At 31.3% G+C, this 18,992-nt stretch overlaps 2 protein-coding genes across 3 annotated transcripts; both read left to right on the top strand.

Moving 5' to 3' along the window:
• Window positions 1-8: 8 nt before the first annotated feature.
• On the top strand, window positions 9-1,142 carry LOC117169523 (glucoside xylosyltransferase 1). The gene has a single exon (XM_033355942.1). It carries the CDS (start codon window positions 36-38, stop codon window positions 657-659), a length of 624 nt encoding a protein of 207 aa, XP_033211833.1. The 5' UTR covers window positions 9-35; the 3' UTR covers window positions 660-1,142.
• A 467-nt stretch (window positions 1,143-1,609) lies between these two features.
• Window positions 1,610-18,773, top strand: LOC117169520 (cytospin-A). 2 transcript variants are annotated; one of them, XM_033355939.1, is made up of 10 exons: window positions 1,610-2,561; window positions 2,650-3,149; window positions 8,757-9,113; window positions 9,200-9,412; window positions 9,506-9,961; window positions 10,040-10,478; window positions 10,569-10,763; window positions 13,719-13,895; window positions 13,974-14,359; window positions 18,271-18,773. In XM_033355939.1, exons 2-10 carry the CDS (start codon window positions 2,688-2,690, stop codon window positions 18,358-18,360), a joined length of 2,775 nt encoding a protein of 924 aa, XP_033211830.1. In that variant the 5' UTR covers window positions 1,610-2,561; window positions 2,650-2,687; the 3' UTR covers window positions 18,361-18,773. The 2 variants fall into 2 exon arrangements, with proteins under 2 accessions (XP_033211830.1, XP_033211831.1); XM_033355940.1 differs by lacking the exons at window positions 1,610-2,561; window positions 2,650-3,149 and adding an exon at window positions 5,542-5,816.
• Window positions 18,774-18,992: the final 219 nt, after the last annotated feature.

Raw genomic sequence — 18,992 nt, 5'->3', positions numbered from 1 at the left:
AGACTCTGCTCAACGATACGGATTCAGTTCTTTACATGGATACAGACACGTTATTTCTCTCACCACCAGAAGTAATTTGGGATGAATTCAAAAGCATGAATTCAAGTCAGTTAGCTGCTCTGAGTCCAGAACACGAAGATCCCAACGTCGGGTGGTACAACAGATTCGCGAAGCATCCCTTTTATGGAAAACTAGGAGTCAATTCTGGTGTAATGCTGATGAATTTGACTCGAATGAGAAATTTCAGATGGACAGAATACGTCGTGCCTATCTACAAACAGTACCGGTTAAAAATAACATGGGGAGATCAGGATATAATCAACATTATTTTCCATTACCATCCCGAGAAGCTCTACGTGTACTCTTGCAGATACAATTATAGGCCTGATCACTGTATGTACATGTCAGTTTGCAACGAAGTCGAGAAAAAAGGGGCTCTCGTTTTGCACGGTTCGAGGGGCACTTTCCATTCTGAAAGACAACCGTCATTTAAAGCTGCTTTTCGAGCAGTTCAGGAATACCAGCTCATTACAGATCCATATGAAAATTTTTTATTGCCACTGAGAAATTATTTATCACTAGAGGATAAGTCCAATTGTGGGAAAGTTGTGGGCGCTTTTCTTGTTCAGCCCGAGTTGCATTTTAGTCCTGCATTATGAATAACATGTACATCGACACAGTATTGTATAAAGATAGTATTGAATTTCTGAAAAAAAAGATTATAATTATTTCTAATTGAAAGTAGGCAAGAGTTAATAGTTAGCAGGTAAGAATCACTCTGTTCGATGCGAGGAAACTTTACATTTGCATATGTTTATTTAGAGTATTAGAGGATCTTTTTGTGATAGAACGTTTTTCTTATTTCTGTTCTCTTCATCAACTCTCTTTTGTACTTATAGTATTAATTTTACCACGTTTGTCTTTAGGTTTATACAATTTGTTTTAGTAAATGTATGTAAAAAGCAGAAACTAACGTAATTTGGTTTCTGTATTTGCAATTAGTACGCGACTGTGATTTATGATCTGTTTATTGTTCGAAAACTTATATTATTAAGATTATATACTATATTATTGTAAATGACTGGTGCCAAGAAGGCTGCTGAGCCTTAAACTTTTTGAATATAATATTATTATTATTATTATTATTATGAACCGAGTATTTTCCTTTATTTATTTAAACAACTGTAGCTTTAATATTTGTTTATGTTTGTATAATGGTAAGTTCATTTTTCCTTTTAATTTTCAACACAATATGTATTATTTATTTATTTCTTTATAATCAAATTTGTCTCCAAGTAACCTAGAAAAATGCATATCAAACTTACTGTCTTGACTCGTAACGCAACCGTTTTTTGCACGGGAAGTGGTTGCAGCTGCCAGAGGAGATTTGAAAAAACCTGGCTGAGCGGGAGAGAGGCAGACCTCTCTAACTTCCTTTCATGCGAGAGGGACAGTTGTAAAAGCATGAATGACGTCACAGTCCCCGCTCGCCGAGTGTCCCCACACCCTAAAACTCTCAATCGAGGCAGCCTTCCGAGTAAAGGAATCTTGGGTGAGGCTCGGGGCCTGAGCCTGACTTTCAGCTTTCAGTTGCCGACAGTTGCCGATGCACCGTTTGTCGATGCGTTTAGTCGGTCGCCGTTTATTGCTTACGTGTACGCCTTCCAATATGTCGTGAACAGTGAATCGAATATCATTCAAGGAATTAAATCTCTGCATTAAAAAATCTCAAAACCCAAGATAAACCCTGCAATCTCATTTCCATTCATTTCTGTGACGATCGGTACTAGAACGAAAACAAATACGAAATGATCGAAGCTTTCGAATCTCGCTCTGCGTCCTCTTATCAATTTTCTGACCTCGATCGACCTTCTTCAGTGCGAAATGATTTTCTACAGAGACACGTTTTTCTATTCCCTTCGTCCAGTACGTGAGCCAGAAATAGTTGGAAATCGGCAGAGTGCTCGATCGCAGTTCACGTTTGATTAACTCAAATTTTTTAGAGCTGATTCTTTAAATAAATCTGAAAATTAGTGGATAATGGTTGAAGGACGAGAGTAACGGTATCACGTCGACCGAAATAAGAGCAGATGTACGCCACTGGATACTTAATGGGCGCAACAAGTGGTCGAAGATTCGAACGATTGGTCGCACATGGAGAGCGAAGACACTGGCAGATAATTTTTTTTCTCACGCGATCGACGAACGAAATGTGTTTGCTTTCACCACTGTCTTACGCCGAGATGACATCCCAGTTTCCTTGTCCTCTTAACCTGCATAACTGAACTCATCTCAAAATGTGTGGTTAATCGTCTGTCTTGTTGTTTTTTACCACCAGACAAGTCACGAGGTGAGAATAAGATCCTCGGGAATTGAAGTTAGTCTTATCAGGGCAACACTATCTTCTGAGATGATTCACTGTCTGGTAAAGGAAATAAAAATTCCATCAGTAAGATAGAGAACAAATTGAGGAGTTGTGAGTTGATCATCGAGATCCGAGGATATACTGAAGACGTCCAGTTCTATCGATCAGGATCATCTTCTCCAGTCGAATCAACTTTGTAATTAAATAAAAAATTCGCAATTTTGCCTTTAATCCACTTATGTATCTTTACTAACTACGTTGCTTCGAAAATTATGCGTTTCCAGTGGCTCTAGGATTGATATCGATCCCAGATAGAGTGACCATGATGAAATTCAAGTCGCTGTTTCGCAGAGGACATCACAGCCACCAGTCTCAGCAAAAACAGCCCCCTCGCCACCGACAGAACCATAATCTGCAACAGCAACAAGTGGCGCTGCCGTCACAAGCCTCGTCGAGCGATTCGCCGAACGAGGATATGTCGAAAAGAGCAGCAGAGGATGCAGCTGCAAGTGTGACGTGGTTGTCGACGTCCTCGGTGGGCCGGGAGCCAGTGCCGACGACAGTGAGTCCCTGCGGGAAGAACAACACTCTCCGAGGTCAGTCGCCGCATCAAATGAAAGGGCCGCCCCTGACGAAGGACTCCTACGAGAGGATGCAAGAGCTCGAGCGAGAGAACGGACTTCTGCGGAAAGAACGTTCGCATCTCGAAGTCAATTTGCGAAATGCGAGCACTTGTGACGCCAGGAGACTCGATGAGCATCACGCGGAACTCGAGTTACTCAAGGTAAAATAATTATGTCGTGTGCCGCGCCGTAACCCCCTGGAAGTAGTTCTTTCCGCTTCGTGGTGCACGCGATTTAATGACCGCAATGCCCAAGTCCAGTGTTTACATCGTCTCAGGGACTTGTTTAGATCACGGGACCTCCTTCCCGAGAACCAGTTTCACCAGCATTAGAATAAATTGCTTTTTCCTGCTCTTTTCTCAGAAGTTTTATTGAGACGGTTTGCAGTAAAAATGCTTTTTTTCTGAAAGAAAAATGTAATTGGATTGAAAGTATCTCAATTCCCATTAATAAAGAAGCAGAGTTTAATGAATGGAATATTTGAACCATTCACATGTCTCTTAAAAATGATAAAGATCCTAGACTGAATAGTTTTAAAGATTGTCCTAATTTCTTTTTTAGAAAATGGAACGAATTAATATGTGGGTTTGAAAAAATCAACCATTGAATTGTACATTCATTTTTTTAATAGGAATAATATTGTTTAGTAGATTTTATAACAAATGAATAGCACATTTCTTAAACCATCTGTTTTTTCAAATGATTAATAATTGTTGAATTAATTTGTCCTATTTTATGCTGGAAAAAATTATAAATATAATATTTATTGAACGCACGCCTACTTAGTGATAGAAGAGTATGGTTTTCTCAAAGATAATATTTTGCTCAATGAAGTTTAAATATATACATTATGGATATATAGACAATGATTACTGCAACACATTATGCAATCTAAAACTTGATATGAAAATGAGAATCAATTCATTGAACTGCACCTTTTGTCTAGAGCATAGAGAATATAATTTATTTATTTAAATCAATATTTCCTTATCGACAATCATTGCAAAATACAATTTTATTATCAGGCTCAAATTTAAATAATAGAACTGAATATACATTTTAGAGGCATGTCAATTTGTAAGAATGTTGCTTAAAACTCTTCAAATTATATAGAATATTATTGATATTATTGAAATAAAATCGTACGGAACAGTTTAATAAACTATTTATAACATTGTAATGTAATATTGAAGAATTTATTTTTATTGTATTCTTGTACAAGAAAAAATTGCAAGTAGGTAGTAGGTACCAAGAGAGTGAATCATACAGAAGCAATATATTATTTCTTTTCTTGTCATATTGGTATCATTACGCAAATAAATCCTTGGCATATTATTACGCAAATATTATTGAAATTGACGGTATATTCAATTCTACTCATAATTTTACGCCTCAGGCGTAACATCGTGCACGAACACATCTTTTGCAGAGAAACTAATATTCTATGAGTTTCTAATTTAATTCCGAGAAACTTTGATTGGAAATAAAAGAGCATATGTATATAACAATTTGCTTTTAATTTCAGTAATAGTACACTTTTGATATTACTTTTCACATAAAATATGCTCAATTAATTTTAATCAAAAATATAATTAACATAAAACAAAAGAATTGTACAAAAATGTTATATCAAACAAATATCAACAAAACGTAAAACATAGTTTTACTGCAGTACCGTTTAGCTTAAAGAGAGGTCATTGACCCTGACTTCTAATCTCTTCTCTATCACTTACTACTCGTTTCAAAAAAATTCGTTTTGTTTTTCCCGTAGCACGTGCAATAACAAACACAATTTATGCATATTTTTCTTAATTCTCAGAATAAAAAATATGTACCTAGTTAATAAAAGCAGTAAAAAAAACTACCCTCTAATTTTCTTCTTCAACGATTCATGCGACCAAAATCTTAAATTAATGTCACTTTTTTGTATTCTACACAAATATACCATTGACTAGATTAACTTGGCACATGTTTATATTCGGAAAATTACGAAAAATATAAATAAATCGTGTTTTTTTGCTACAACTGTTGAAGGGGAAAAGAAACCGAATTTTTTTGAAACGAATAGTAAGTGAAAATACCTAATTTTTATTCGTTGCTAAGCAACGATATTTATGTCACCACTTGGTAGCTTGGTACCAATGAAGTCATTTTTTCCCCGCTCAATCAGCACCGCATTGAAATGGGAAAATCCGCGTTTATTTACAGTTTGTTTTTTATACTATTAAAGTAAATAAATTGTTCTGAGCATAGCAAAAAAGTCAGAACACTTTTTAAACTACTCTGCAATTTTAAGTCATGACAATCTAATTTTAGGAGCAGTATTTTTAATCTATATACTTACATCTGGGCGCCGGCTTTAGCAAAACAACAAAACAAAACTTGTTTTCTTTTCTCTTTTTGTAATCACGTCGTCTGAATTAACAAAGACGCGTCATAATTGTACAATATGATCGCCTATAGAAAGCTTTATATAAAGAAATAATTGAGGAAACGATGTACTAAACTGATTAGAAAGTTATTTTCAAGTCAATGCTTTAATGCTCTTCTCACTTCTCTACTAATTTGTAGGTTATGTGTGCACAGTCGCGCCGACAGTCGGGGTCGAAACTCGGGCTCGGGCAGTCGCCGTTTTTTTCTCAACCGATTCGCAAATCGCAATGACAAAATTTTACTAAACTGCACTAATCTTATATTCCTATCAGTGTTGTGTCAGGCTTATAATTAAAAATCGGCAAATTCATGTCGATTTATCGTGAGAAGGAAGCAAACAGCATTCAAAAGGACTAGAAGAGAACATGATAGAATTTAATTTGGATCCGACAACGGTAAAGTACTCCTTGCTTAGGTTAGGTTTTCTTCTAAATTGAAAAGAATAAAATAGCTTTACAAAGATGTTTTCTTTATTAATCAATACTTCAATCACTTTTTTCTATACCAATAATATATTCGCAAAATAAGTGTGCATAAACTCATTTAAGAAAAGTGCAATAGCTTTTAGTATGGATTTTCCTAAGCTTATTAAGTTTACACTTGTTATATAATTATATCCTATTGTACTCTATAGAATTTACTTCAACAGTCAGCAGAAATTTGCAAACTAATCCTCGGCACAGTGTTTAGAATAGTAGAAGCTTACGTAAACGTTTGATGGTATTTAAAATTTATCTTTTACCACGAAATTGCGCAATAGGTGTAAGTTTTCAATTTTATAAGTAGAATTTTAATTTTATAAATTTGTGCTTCTTACGGCGGTACTATTATTACAATTACAAGTTAGGCTTGTCTTCTAAGCAACTTGCATTAATTTACTGTTTATATTATTGCTATTTTTTAAGTAAATTTTAATTTTTAGAATCTATTTTTAAAATTTAAAAATTTCAATTTTTAGCGAATGTTTAAACAATTTTTTATTCATTCAAGATTAGTAGAATTTAAATCAATATGATCGTGTTTATTTCCATCAGGCGACACCAAAGATGAAGTCATTTTAATTCCCTTCATGAAGTATTGATTGTCAAAATTTAATTCAGAACTAAAAGTAAATTAAAATTAATTAAAATCTACAGTAGTATATATTAAAGTAGAATATGGTCCTGTGAGTACTGAACACTTTTTTAGCTTATCGAATTATCTATTATAATTAATTTAAGTTTTTAATATTTGATTAATTTCTTACTAAACTATTCATGAGTTTAGTAAAACACTAAAATTAAAATATATTTGTTTGAATCTATACAAAAATAAAATTTTTTAGAAATTAACTATGATAAAGTACGATGTCTGTCCACATTGAAAATTCTTTGTTTCAAATCTGAATAGCGATTGTCATTATGATGTACTTATTATAACAAATTATTGTTTGATCAGAACAAAATATAAACAAGAATTACAACTAACCTTAATCACATTTTTCAATTGAATATAAATATAATAAGTTCTATAACTTAAACAATTTTCGAAACCCAACAAAAGCCTTCTTTTAACCGTTTGGAAAATTTAAGCGCAGTTTTTCGTATATTTTAAATATTTGTTCTTTAAATGCACATTCCATATAATATTTAATTAATCTAAAGGTTTATCGAAGTTTAAACCAACCTGTTTCTTAAATGAAAACAAAATTTTTTATTTAAAAATTAAAGTATCTTTTTATTTAAAATTGTTTAATTCTTCAAGATTTAATTTTTAAATATTCATAGTTAAGTCTTTTACTTTTACTTCGCACATTACAATTTTTTTAAATAGATACTGTTTTTACTGCTTAGACAATTTGAAATTCTGTAATGTTAGTCAATTTCTAAACGCTTTATTTTAAACAGTTTATGAATTTTTTATTGTATATGTAAATTTTTAAAACATAAACATTTTGCAATTAAAGATTTAAACAATATTGTTATTTAAGATTCAACAATATGTGACTAACAATATTTATGATCCCCAGGTAGGTAAAAAAATATTGGCAACCATGAAAATATTAATATTACTTAAATTATTTAACTCGTTTAAACATTTTTTACAACTTTTCATATTAAAAAATGGTATATTATGGATTTTAAAATGTTTTAATTGTTATTATATTTTTTATATTTGTACATATTTTAATCAATGTTTACGATTTGCAAAGATTTCAAGATATTTTAAGAGCTTTTAATGAATTTGTTGAGAACTTTAGGGAACAAAATAATTTTATTTCAAAATAATTCTACGGATTGCAACAATTTAAAGGGACATGAAGGACACACAAAAATTTTAGAGGATTTAAAAGATTTTAAGTTATTTTAAAAGATTACAAAGAATTTCAAAAAATTTTGTTTAAAAAAATGTAAAGCTTTTAATATTAAAAAGGTTTATTGTTATGGTTTTTTATATACTTTATGTTTTTAATATTAGAAAATAAAAACCCAGGGACATGAATGAGCATTTTATTTGGCGGGTTTTTTTTTCAGATAAAAATGAATAATTCTTATTGAATTTACATTCAAGAAAATTTAAATAATTTCTACATATTTTAATGGATTTTAACGGATTTGTAGAGATTTTGTTAAAAAAATGTGTAGAACTCTAAATATTTAAGATTTTTCATCATGTATTTTTTAATAGTTTGTTTTCAGTATTGCAAAATAAAAATCTAGAGATGTGAAGACGTGGTTTGCATGTGTTTGTTTAGTGATGTTGTAAAATATTTTAGGCACTCAAACTTGAATTATTTTTTATTTCAGTTTGAGAGCATTAAAGATTGTTGTTTCCCATTTTCATTAAAAGTTTTAACTGTAATAATGATGAAATAACAAATCTTGGGCATCAATATTTAATTATGTTTATAAGTATCACGATTTAATTATTAATGAATGTATGTTTTAAAAGAAGAAATAGTCTTGATTATGAGAACGGTTAAAAATCGATAAAAAGGGTTTATTTAACAATTGGTAGGTTTTCTCTGGCTTTTTATATCGCCACAAATGGATTTTCAACGACCTAAGTATACCCAATTGAAACAAATAATTTCTTTAATGATAGAAATCAGTAAAAAAGCATTCAACACCAATTAAAAAATGATCCAATTGTTTATAAAAAGATTATTTTTTCTTTTCTAAATGCAAAAATAATTTTTTTATCTTTTCCCTTTTTCGTGAAAAAATCACCCTATTTCCCCTTTATTTGCGCTATGATTCCTGTATATATCCTTCTTGACGATTTTCGAAATAATTTTAATTAATTTTAATTAACATCTCCTGCCCGACTATAATATGAATGTATTTTTTGTCTAGGATCAACATAATTCTGACCTAGAGCGTCTCACCAGGGAGAACGAAGTCCTTCGATCTAGAATTCAAGACGTTTCGCACTCTCCGTTGTCCGATTCAGAGAAACAGCAATTATTAGACGCAGCCAGACCACAACACACTGCCCCTGCTTCTATCATCATTCACCCAGAAGTGTGCTGCGCGCCTACAAATGTACCTCGAGAAAAGACAGAAAACACTGGTCCTGAATGGGACAAACGATCGTCGGTATCAGAGGTATCCGTTACGTGTTTACAAGACAGAATTCTTCAGATGGAAGAAACCCATTATTCCACAAACGAGGAACTACAGGCTACCATTCAAGAACTTAGCGACTTGCAGGTAATTGTCTGAATTAACTTTTAGTTCAGTTTCTGTTTTTAACATCCAACGATTCAAACATAATAGCAAACAAATAATGTCTAAAGGCGCAGTTGTCTGAACTTCAAGCCGACAACGATAGGTTAAACGAAGAAAAAGGCGTCTTACTCGAATCTCTCTGCAGACAGACAGAAAAACTGGAAGACTCTCGTTCCAAAGTGGACACATTGCAAGGTCTTCTTCTAAGGGAGGAGCAACCGCAGAAGGCGTGGAAAGGATACAACACAGAAAGAGAGCAGAAACTGGTCGATCTCTTGAAGGTGAATAATCCAAATCTTTTGTTAAATCCCTGTTGATTTTTAATTAATTCTGATTAATTTTTAATAATCGAACATTTTAATTGTTGCTTACAGAGCGCTCAGGAAGAACGAGAGAGCCTGCTGGAAAAGCAGGAGGAGTTGACGTCGGAATTGAAGAATCTGCGAGCTACGGTCGAAGCAATTACAACCGAATCTGATAGTCTGACGAAACGTGTTCATTTTTTAGAGTCTACTATCGACGCAGTGAACGTTGAGAAGAAGGTCTTGGACCTTGAGCTAGCGGAATCGAAGCAAGATGGAGCAAATAGGGGCATCGAGATCAACAGGCTAGCGACTCTTCTGGAAAATGCGAGGGCAAAGATCGAGGAACTGGAGCAATCAAGGCAGCTGGAAACCAAAAGCGAGGCAGATGAAATGCTGGATGCTGCCCGGAGAGAAAAAGATACGCTGGAAACGCAGGCGGCTGCTCTACAGGAACAATTGGCGCGTTCGTATTGCGACCATGATCGGTTGCGAGATCAATTTTCGCAGCTTCAAGAAGAATATAAGGTATTCACGACTTGATCGTCACAATAAATAGATGTGGGTTTTGTAACTGGAATCTTAATTCACAATTTTAACTTCCAGGTGGCCCGCAATAATTCAAAGTCCGTGGTGGAGGATTTGGAATACCGGCTGACCCAAGTGAAGGAAGAGAGACTGTCAGTGAATACGGAATTGCAATTGGTTCGAGATTCTCTCTCTGAGCTACAGGCTCAGTGTCAACGGCATTTGGAAGACAAACGAGAGTTGAAGGCTGCTCTGAGTGAGTTGCAACGGCGAGAAAGAGACGCTCAGAATCGTCAATATGACATTGAACGTGCACTGGCTGAAGAGCGGAAATTACGTCAGGAGGAAAGCACAGAGTGGGCACAATTTCAGAATGATTTGTTGATGACTGTTCGCGTAGCGAATGACTTCAAAACTGAAGCACAGAGTGAGTTGGAAAGGGTAGTCATGGAGAATAAGGCGCAACGAGATAAATTGAGAGCTTTGGAGGCACAGCTGGACAAACTTAATGACCCAGGTAAACTTTAAATTACCCGACAAAAATTCTCTAAATTATGACAAATTTGGTATTGTTATTAATTTAAAATTCTCTGTTGTTAAATTGTAGGGAATCAGAAGAATGTGATTCCGCCAAACTCGAGATTTGTCACGACGCCGACTGAAACGCCACAGTGCGTTCTCACAAATGTGCAGCAGGAGATTGCAAGAAGTCGTAAGGCGAATATCTCGCGGCAGGATTCTAGGCTCTCTGTAAAGTGTTTGATAGAGAGTATAGAAAATGCGACTAAACAGGCGAAAGCTGGTAAGTAGAATTTGGTTATCCTTATAATATCCGTTTTAGGGCTCATCCATCAACTATGTTGCCAATTTTCGGCAATTTTTGACCCGCCCAACGATTTTACGTTTATACTGTTTTTTTGTGTGTTTATAGTGAGGCAAGTTGGGTATTATTGCATTTATAAACTAAGAAAGGTACATTTTTAACCAAAAATGGAATAGTTTAACTTTTAATGTGAAAAAAATGATAAATTTTCTATACAAAGCAGTTAAATTATTAAATAAAAAATATGAAATTTTGATATAAAAGTGATTTCTATACGAAAAAAACAACGAATTTCCAACAAAATACAAGAACTCTCATCCCAAAAGTTGAATTTTCAAATAAAAGGAATTTTTAACAAAATAGTTCAATTTTAACAAGTTGAATTTTGACTTTATAAAACAAACCATTTCGACCAAAATGGAATCGGTAAATTTTCAAATACCTAAGTAATTTTTCAACAAAAAAAAAAGGAATTTTCAAACCAATTTAAAACCTAGTTGTTAAATTTTTAACCAAAGAGATGAATTGTTCAACAAAATTATTAATTTTCTACGGGAAAAAAATTATTTTTTTGAAAATTTCAAGCATTCTGAACCAAAAAGTTGAATTTTCAATTTAAAAAGATGAATTTTTAAACAAAAAGAATAATTTATTACCAAAAAAGAAGAATTTTCAATTAAATTCAAGAATACTCAACCAAGAAGTTGAATTTGTAAGAAAGAAAGAAACAAATTTTTTTTTATTTTTAAGAAAGTAATTCAACTTTAAAACCTACTTGTTCAATTTTTAACCGAAAAGGTGATTTTTTAAACAAAAATATTACATTTCTACAAAAAGAAAGGAAATTTTAACAAAATTCGATAATTCTGAATCAAAAAGTTTAATTGTCAACGAAAAAAGATGAATTTTTTAACGAAAAAATTATTTTACTGTCAAAAAATACGAATTTGCAATACTGAAACTTTGGAAAATGTATAAGAAGACCACAAACTACGTTTATGTACTTTATTTGAGTAGAAATTTCGCTAATAATTATTTTCAAAGAAGATAAAATCGGGACCATTTTTACATATTTTCCTTGTAGTCTTGACATTTTTTTAACCTAAGATTTATTTTTATATTTAAAATAACTGCGATATAAATTGTAACTGAATTTTTTTCGATTTGATTTTGAAGAAGGTTCTCAAAGCACCTACGGCTTTGACGAATACATTCTCATTACGAAACTCGCACTTCGCGCTCGATAATTCTTGTACACTTGAAAAACTTCATAAAGATAATTTGTAAATCTTATTAAAATCTACTAAAAATAAAATTTTAAACTTATGGATCTCTTTAAAAATGAAAACTGCATATTTTTGAAAATGATCCAACTTTTGGAACTTTTGTCTAATTAAAAAATGTCATGATGATAGTTTTGAAAAACATATATTTTATAGCTAGTAGAATTTTGGATTGATATTTCTTAAACTATTACATTTTTTTTCCTTTTTTAGAAAATTTTAAAAATGTTGAAAAACAATGTTTTATCGAATTTAAAAATGTCATCAGGATAATTTGTAATTCTTTTTGACGCGTATCAGAAAATTCGACAACAAATTTTCAAATTCATAAAAAATTTTTATTCAAATTTTGAAAAAGCTCAAACTTTTGGAATTTTTGTCTAATCGAAAAATTTAACTGACATAGTTTCTAAACATATTTTCAAATATATTTATAATTTTCAAAAGTATATAACTTTTCTAATGTTCATCGAAATTAAAAATTTTACTTGGATAATTTTGGGAACCATAAGAAGTATCTCAAAGGCTTACTTGATTGGACAAGTCCTTCAAAAGTTAGGCATGGCTACAGCATTCAGGTAACCATAAATACAGACAGGCACCGATAAAATTTTATGATTTTCGATTCTGTGAACGATGAAACATAAAGATCCGATAAAGACCAGAGATCGAAAATTTGGACGAGTACATTACACTCTCATGAATGAGAATGTAATAAGTAAAAAAATTGTCCGAGTTTTAATTTCTATGAAAATAATTTTAGCGCAATTCCTACTCAAATGAAGTACATGAACGTAGTTTATGGTCTTCTTATACATTTTTCAAAGTTTCAGTCCGATATTTTATTTACAATAAAGTTCTTGAGTTCAAAGAAAATTCAACAAACTGAAAAAGTGAGGTCGGTAATATAGATATTTGAATGTGCCATATGCCCTTAAGATAGAAAGAAAAACGATTGAATTTTTGAATTTTTAAGAAAGTAGTTTAATTGTAAAATCTCGTTATTAAATTTTTAAACAAAAAGGTTAAATTTCTACAAAAAAAAAGAAATTTTGAACAAAATTCAAGAATTCTCAACCAAAAGTTGAATTTCTACTAAAAAATATGATTTTTTAAAGAAAAAGATTAATTTAAAACAACAAAAAGACGAATTTTCTGTAAAATCCAAGAATTATTAATCAAAAAGATGAATTTTTAAAGAAAAAGAAGAATTTATGATACTACAAAAAAGACGATTTTTCTATAAAATTCAAGAATTCTCACACCAAAAAGTTTAATTTTCAACTAAAAACGTAAAATTTTAAACAAAATGGTTAATTTTCTACCAAAAACATTTATTATGTGGAAACGTACTAAAAACGTTGCCATATATACTTTCAAACAAAAAATTTCTCTAAAATTTAAAACGTTAATTACGTGTAACGTTACTCAAAACCTCAGGTTTTGTGAGCCTCTCCCCGCTATAAAGTGGTAACGTAGACTTTTTACACCGTTTTCCTGAGGGATTGCACACTCGACTTTTGAGTGTACACCAGACTTTAAAGATTTAAATGATTTCACAAAGATTTGAAATATTTCACGAATGCTTATATACCAGATTTCAAGAGTGATGGACCCTTTGCATTTTGACTTAGTTTGATTAAATTTTCAGGGCCGGGAAGTCGGAGTAGTTCTACCTCATCTATTAATTCGATAGGAACCAATGATGTGATATCTTTAAAGGCTCCTCTTAGGGATCAGCAGCAAATCTCCAATCTCATTTGTCCAACAAATTCTACTAACAATAATAATAAGAATCAATCTCCCAATGGAAAGAAATCTTTTTCCGGTAAGCTAAATCTAATTTCCTGTCAATACAATTGGAAATATTGACAGTTTCTTGGCAATATTGAATGTATATTTTCAGATTCAAAGCCATCTGGGCCAGTGGTTTTAAGTCCGAGTCAGTTGCTGGATACGGCAGCTATCAACGCCAAAACAATAGACTTTGTTCGAAGGAATAGTGTAACCGATTTGTCAGATCGGAAGGATCCGCTCTGCGGTCTTGTGAAAAATGGTGGATCCCGGAGAAACGCTTTGCTCAAGTGGTGTCAGAACAAAACGATAGGCTACCGCAATATCGACATTACAAACTTCAGTAGCTCTTGGAACGATGGACTCGCTCTCTGTGCAATTCTGCATACATATTTACCCGATAAAATTCCTTACGATTCTTTAACGCCAACTGAGAAGAAAAGAAATTTCTCGATTGCCTTCTCTGCGGCGGAAAGTGTTGGAATACCAACAACTTTGGTAGGTTCGACATTTCAGAAAATTAATTTTTCAGCCACTTTCACCGACTTCACACTCTTTCCTGTATTTACCTCTTTTCTGTCTTTTTAAAGAATGCCTCTTTTTCCCGCTGTATTCAAGAAACATCCTCTTTTACTCTTTTTTTTCGCTTAAATGTGAACTGCATTAATAGAGTCCAATAAGTAAATACAACTATTTTTGGTCGAAAAGTCTCCTATTATATGTGACCGCCTACGAAGAAAGAACCTAACACTCACGAAATAGATTTTTATTTTTGTAAAACAGTCGATAGTCTGAGATCCTCTTTCATTATAAAAAGAAACTATTCTTTTATGTGAAAAATTCCAGGGTATTCCTGTTTAATTTCAACAGGTTTTTTAAATAATCAGTTGGATTTTGATCTTTTTCCAATTATGATATCATTCAGTTTACAATGGGTGATTCGAAAATGTTTCACTTAGAAATTTTCCATATTGGATTTTAACTTTTAGCTTACATTTTTAATTTTTAAGAATTTTAAAATTTAGTTTTAAAGAATAAAATTTTTTTAATTGGTATGTTTGAAATCGAAAATTTTAGACTGAAAAAAAAACTTTTTAGTCGATAAATCTCAATATAAATTATAATCATTTTTAAAGTTGAACTATACATTAAGAAGGAATAAGTGAATAATAATTGATTTTACAAGACGATCCGGAATCAGTTCACATTTAAAGAATTTTCAGATGTTATTGAATTTAAAATATTGTTTAGTCTAATATTTGAAACTTTGTAATAAAGAAAAATAGCAATTGCTTAATATTTAGGAATATTTTATTGTTCATGTAAAATCAGCAATTATAACAAAAATCTTCAAAACTAAACTTTGAACGTTACGATTTTAATTATTCTTTTTGGAAAAATTCAATTTACAAGTAAAATGGTTGACTTTTGATGTATAATAAAGATTGAACACCTATGATTCTTTTTTAAAAAATCGACTAAGTCGAATATACATTTAGAAGATCTGAAAAGATTCGAAATTAATATAAAGTTTAAAATGATTTCAAATAATTTAAAGGAAGTTTCTATTATTTTAAAATATGTTTAGCAGTTCTGAAAAAATTTCGAAAATAAATTAAAATCTGAATATTTGTAAAACAAGATGTAGATGTTTCCAGATTTTGAAATAAAATTTTGAAGCTTTTCAAGGATTTTAAAACTATTTAAAATGAAAATAATTTAACTTTTAACATAAGAAGGGTGCATTTTGGAACAAAAATGTAATCGTTCAATTTGTAATATTTCTACCTTAAATTTGCTTAAGATTATTTGCAGCTCAGTTTTTACTACTTAAAATGGAAAAACTTTTAGCTTAAGTTTGATTTTTTTCATTTCATTGACCTTGAAAAATGTTTGCGACCACCCGGGCAAAAAACTGAGAATTTATTTATGTGATTAAAACGGCCACCCTGAATTCGAATTGTTATTAAACCTGTAAAATATAGCTCTAGGGAGTTAGGTGACTTTCTTCATGGACTGTCACATATTTTTGGTTGATGATTTATCTCTTGTCTAAAAATTACTTTTCTGTTGACAATTAACTATATCTTCTAAAAAATTTGCATTTTTGGCTGGAAAATTCGATACTATACAGTTAAATCTTCAACTAACGGCATAAGCTTTCATTCAAAAAAAATCAATGTTTAACAATGTAGTTTAACTTTTACACGAGTAGTTGAATTTTTAATTAAAAAATAATAATTTTCAATAAAATAGTGAAACTTTCAACCAAATAGATGAATTTTCAACTAAAAATATAAATCTTCAACAAAAAAATGATTTTTTAACAAAGTAATTCAACCCAATCTTTCGAACAAAATAGTTGAATACTAAAGAAAAGAAGAAGAATTTTTAACCAATAGGTGTATTTTCATAAAAAACAGACATTTCTGCGAAGACGGATAAATTTTTGAATAAAAAAGATAGACTTTCCAAGAAATAGTTGAATTTTTTGTTTAAAAAGATTTCAGTTGACTTTACACAATCAAAAAATGCGTTTTTAAACAACAAATCAGTTTTTAGAAACATTAAATTGAATTTACAATCCAAAAAGACGAATTTTTAACTAAAAAGAATCATTTTTTAACAATATTGTTGAATTCTCTATGAAATAGTTGCATTTTTATCCGAAAAAGATGTAATTTCTGCTAAAGAAGAGGAATTTTAATATCAAGAAGACAAATTTTCAATAATGAGTTGAATTTTTAAGCGATCAAATGCATTTTTATTCAAGAAAGATGAAATTTCTTCTAAAAGAGATATATTTAAAAAAAGGTTAATTTTTATTCAAAGAAGACTCCAATTCACTTTCGAACACAAAAATAAGAACTGTAAACAATAATTGAATTTTCTGTTCAATAATCGAATTTTTAACCCAAAAGTATGACTAAAAATATCGTTAAATTTTCAACCAAGAAATTTTGTCCAAGAAGAAGGAAAATTCTACTAAAACAGGTGAATTCTTATATCAAAAATACAATTTTTCAAAAAAGCAGTTGAATTTTTATTCAGAAAGATTTGAATTGACTTTTTAACACAAAAATACGAATTTTAAACAAAAAGTAAATTTTCTGGGAAATAGTTGAATTTCCAACAAAATAGTTGCATTTTTATCCAAGAAGGATGCAAGATTTTTATTTAAAAAGATGAACTTTTAAATGGAAGATACATTTTCAGAAAAAATATTTGTCATCCAAAAAAGATTGCAGTCGACTTAGCACTAAAAAAATATGAATTTTAAACAAAGGTTACTGTTTTCCAAAAAGAGCTGATTTTTTAGCAATTTATCTTTTGTTAGTAAAAATTAATGAAAAATAAAATCATCATTTTAGTTGAAAATTGATCAGTTAGATTGAAAATTAATTTTTTTGACTAGAAGTGTAAGTACTTATTCCATTTTCTGTTGAATTTGCAACAAAAAGGATGTTTTTAAAAAAAGAAAATTGTTACATTTTCAACCAAATCAGAAAATTTAAAACTAAAAAGATAATCTTCAGGAGAAAGTTTTCTCAAATTTCCAAAAATTACGAACATGAGTAAAGGATCTCCTACCATAAAAAAATGTCTCAACACCGCTCTCCCTGAACTGTCACGTAATTTAAGGGGGGGGGGGGGTAAAGGTTTCAGCGTAAAAAAACACTATTTTTGCGATTTTTTTTAAAGAATATGGATTGAACAAATGTATTTAAACTTTTTGTGCATTATTAAGTATACTTTTGGCAATATTCTGTAATTTTTTTTATTTGAAAATATTTAAAAACATGTCGGTGACAGAGATTGTCCAAGAACGTCTTGGAAAAAAAACAATTTGCGGTGTTCACTGTATCTCGGTCGGAAATTATTTGAAATCAAAAACCATTTAAATTTAGTCAAAGTATCACCAAATCCCCCCCCCCCCAACGTTCTCTGATTAGTTTTTTTTTGCATTTAAAAATTTTTGGTGGTCATCTAAAGTGTAATCTGCTATTTTTCAAGAAAAATTCCATCATATTGGGGGGGGGGGAGGTATTTTATATGTAGAAAATGTGTACCAAGTTTGAATCGAATCGGTAAAGTAGTTTTGAAATGGCAGTGAACACGGACTTTGAAAAAGTAGTTTTGAAAAAAACTCGTTTAAAGTTTTAGAAGCCCGCAGCTGTCAGAGCTGTAGTGTTAGAGGACAGGAGATTAACAAGACAATAATTTCGAGAGTTTTACTCAGATGGACTTAAAATTTTGGAAGTATATTCTTAAAATGTAAGAAAAGACAAAAAAAATCGATTTTTTTAAAGTGCACCCCCCCCCCAACTTAAATACGGTCACTTGCCATATACATTCCTTGATCATCAGTAATTTAACGAGGTTTAACGAGCGAAATTTATGAATTGCAGAATATAGGAGACATGTGCCAATTAGAGCGCCCCGACTGGCAGCAGGTTATGACCTATGTGACCAGTATTTATAAGTATTTTGAGACGTGACTTTCCAAAAGCAGGGCTTGGAACTCCTGGAACAAGAGATACGCGAGGAAGATACGTAAGGCATCTAGTCAACTACACACCCCAAGAACAGCTTCCTCGAGGAATGGAAGTTGGATCATGATCATTTTTAAGTCGCAGACGAGAATCCTTGTAGAGTACAAAGTCTGAGATTTCGTAAGAAAAGGACGATCGAGTCACTTCCTGAAGCCCATCAAAGACTTTGTCAGGACTTGATTCACAAGATTTCACGAATATGTATGTGAATGCAATTTTGTGAATTTACATAGCTTCATTCGCGTGCTTTTAATGCACTGTTGATGATATATATATATCTACGCCACGCTGAAGCTTTCTTTTAAATGAAAGAGAAACGACCGGAGGTATTTTTTTCAAAATAAAGACTACATTTTTTATAGAAGAGAGTGGTATCTGGACTCATTTTCTTTGATTAAATAATAATAATAATAATAATACAAATTTTATTATTGGGAACATGATGTGTAATGAAATTTTCAAATTAGTGAGCAGCTGTTTATTTCGTTATTTTTTTTTTACAATCAAACAATTCAAAAATCTAGATGAAAACTTCGTAATCCGGTTTATATACATTAATTATAAATTCCTTATATAAT

Source organism: Belonocnema kinseyi, chromosome 3 (genome assembly GCF_010883055.1).
Source record: "Belonocnema kinseyi isolate 2016_QV_RU_SX_M_011 chromosome 3, B_treatae_v1, whole genome shotgun sequence".
In the NCBI taxonomy this organism is placed as follows: domain Eukaryota; kingdom Metazoa; phylum Arthropoda; class Insecta; order Hymenoptera; family Cynipidae; genus Belonocnema; species Belonocnema kinseyi.
This window is presented reverse-complemented; position numbering and strand designations above follow the sequence as displayed.

Excerpts from the sequence above, each read along its gene's own strand:
- LOC117169523 (XM_033355942.1), top strand. The coding sequence starts at position 36 with ATGGATACAGACACGTTATTTCTCTCACCACCAGAAGTAATTTGGGAT.
- LOC117169520 (XM_033355939.1), top strand. The coding sequence starts at position 2,688 with ATGATGAAATTCAAGTCGCTGTTTCGCAGAGGACATCACAGCCACCAG. Across the intron at positions 9,413-9,505 it reads AACTGGTCGATCTCTTGAAG|AGCGCTCAGGAAGAACGAGA; the intron begins GTGAATAATCCA and ends TGTTGCTTACAG. Across the intron at positions 10,764-13,718 it reads GACTAAACAGGCGAAAGCTG|GGCCGGGAAGTCGGAGTAGT; the intron begins GTAAGTAGAATT and ends TTAAATTTTCAG.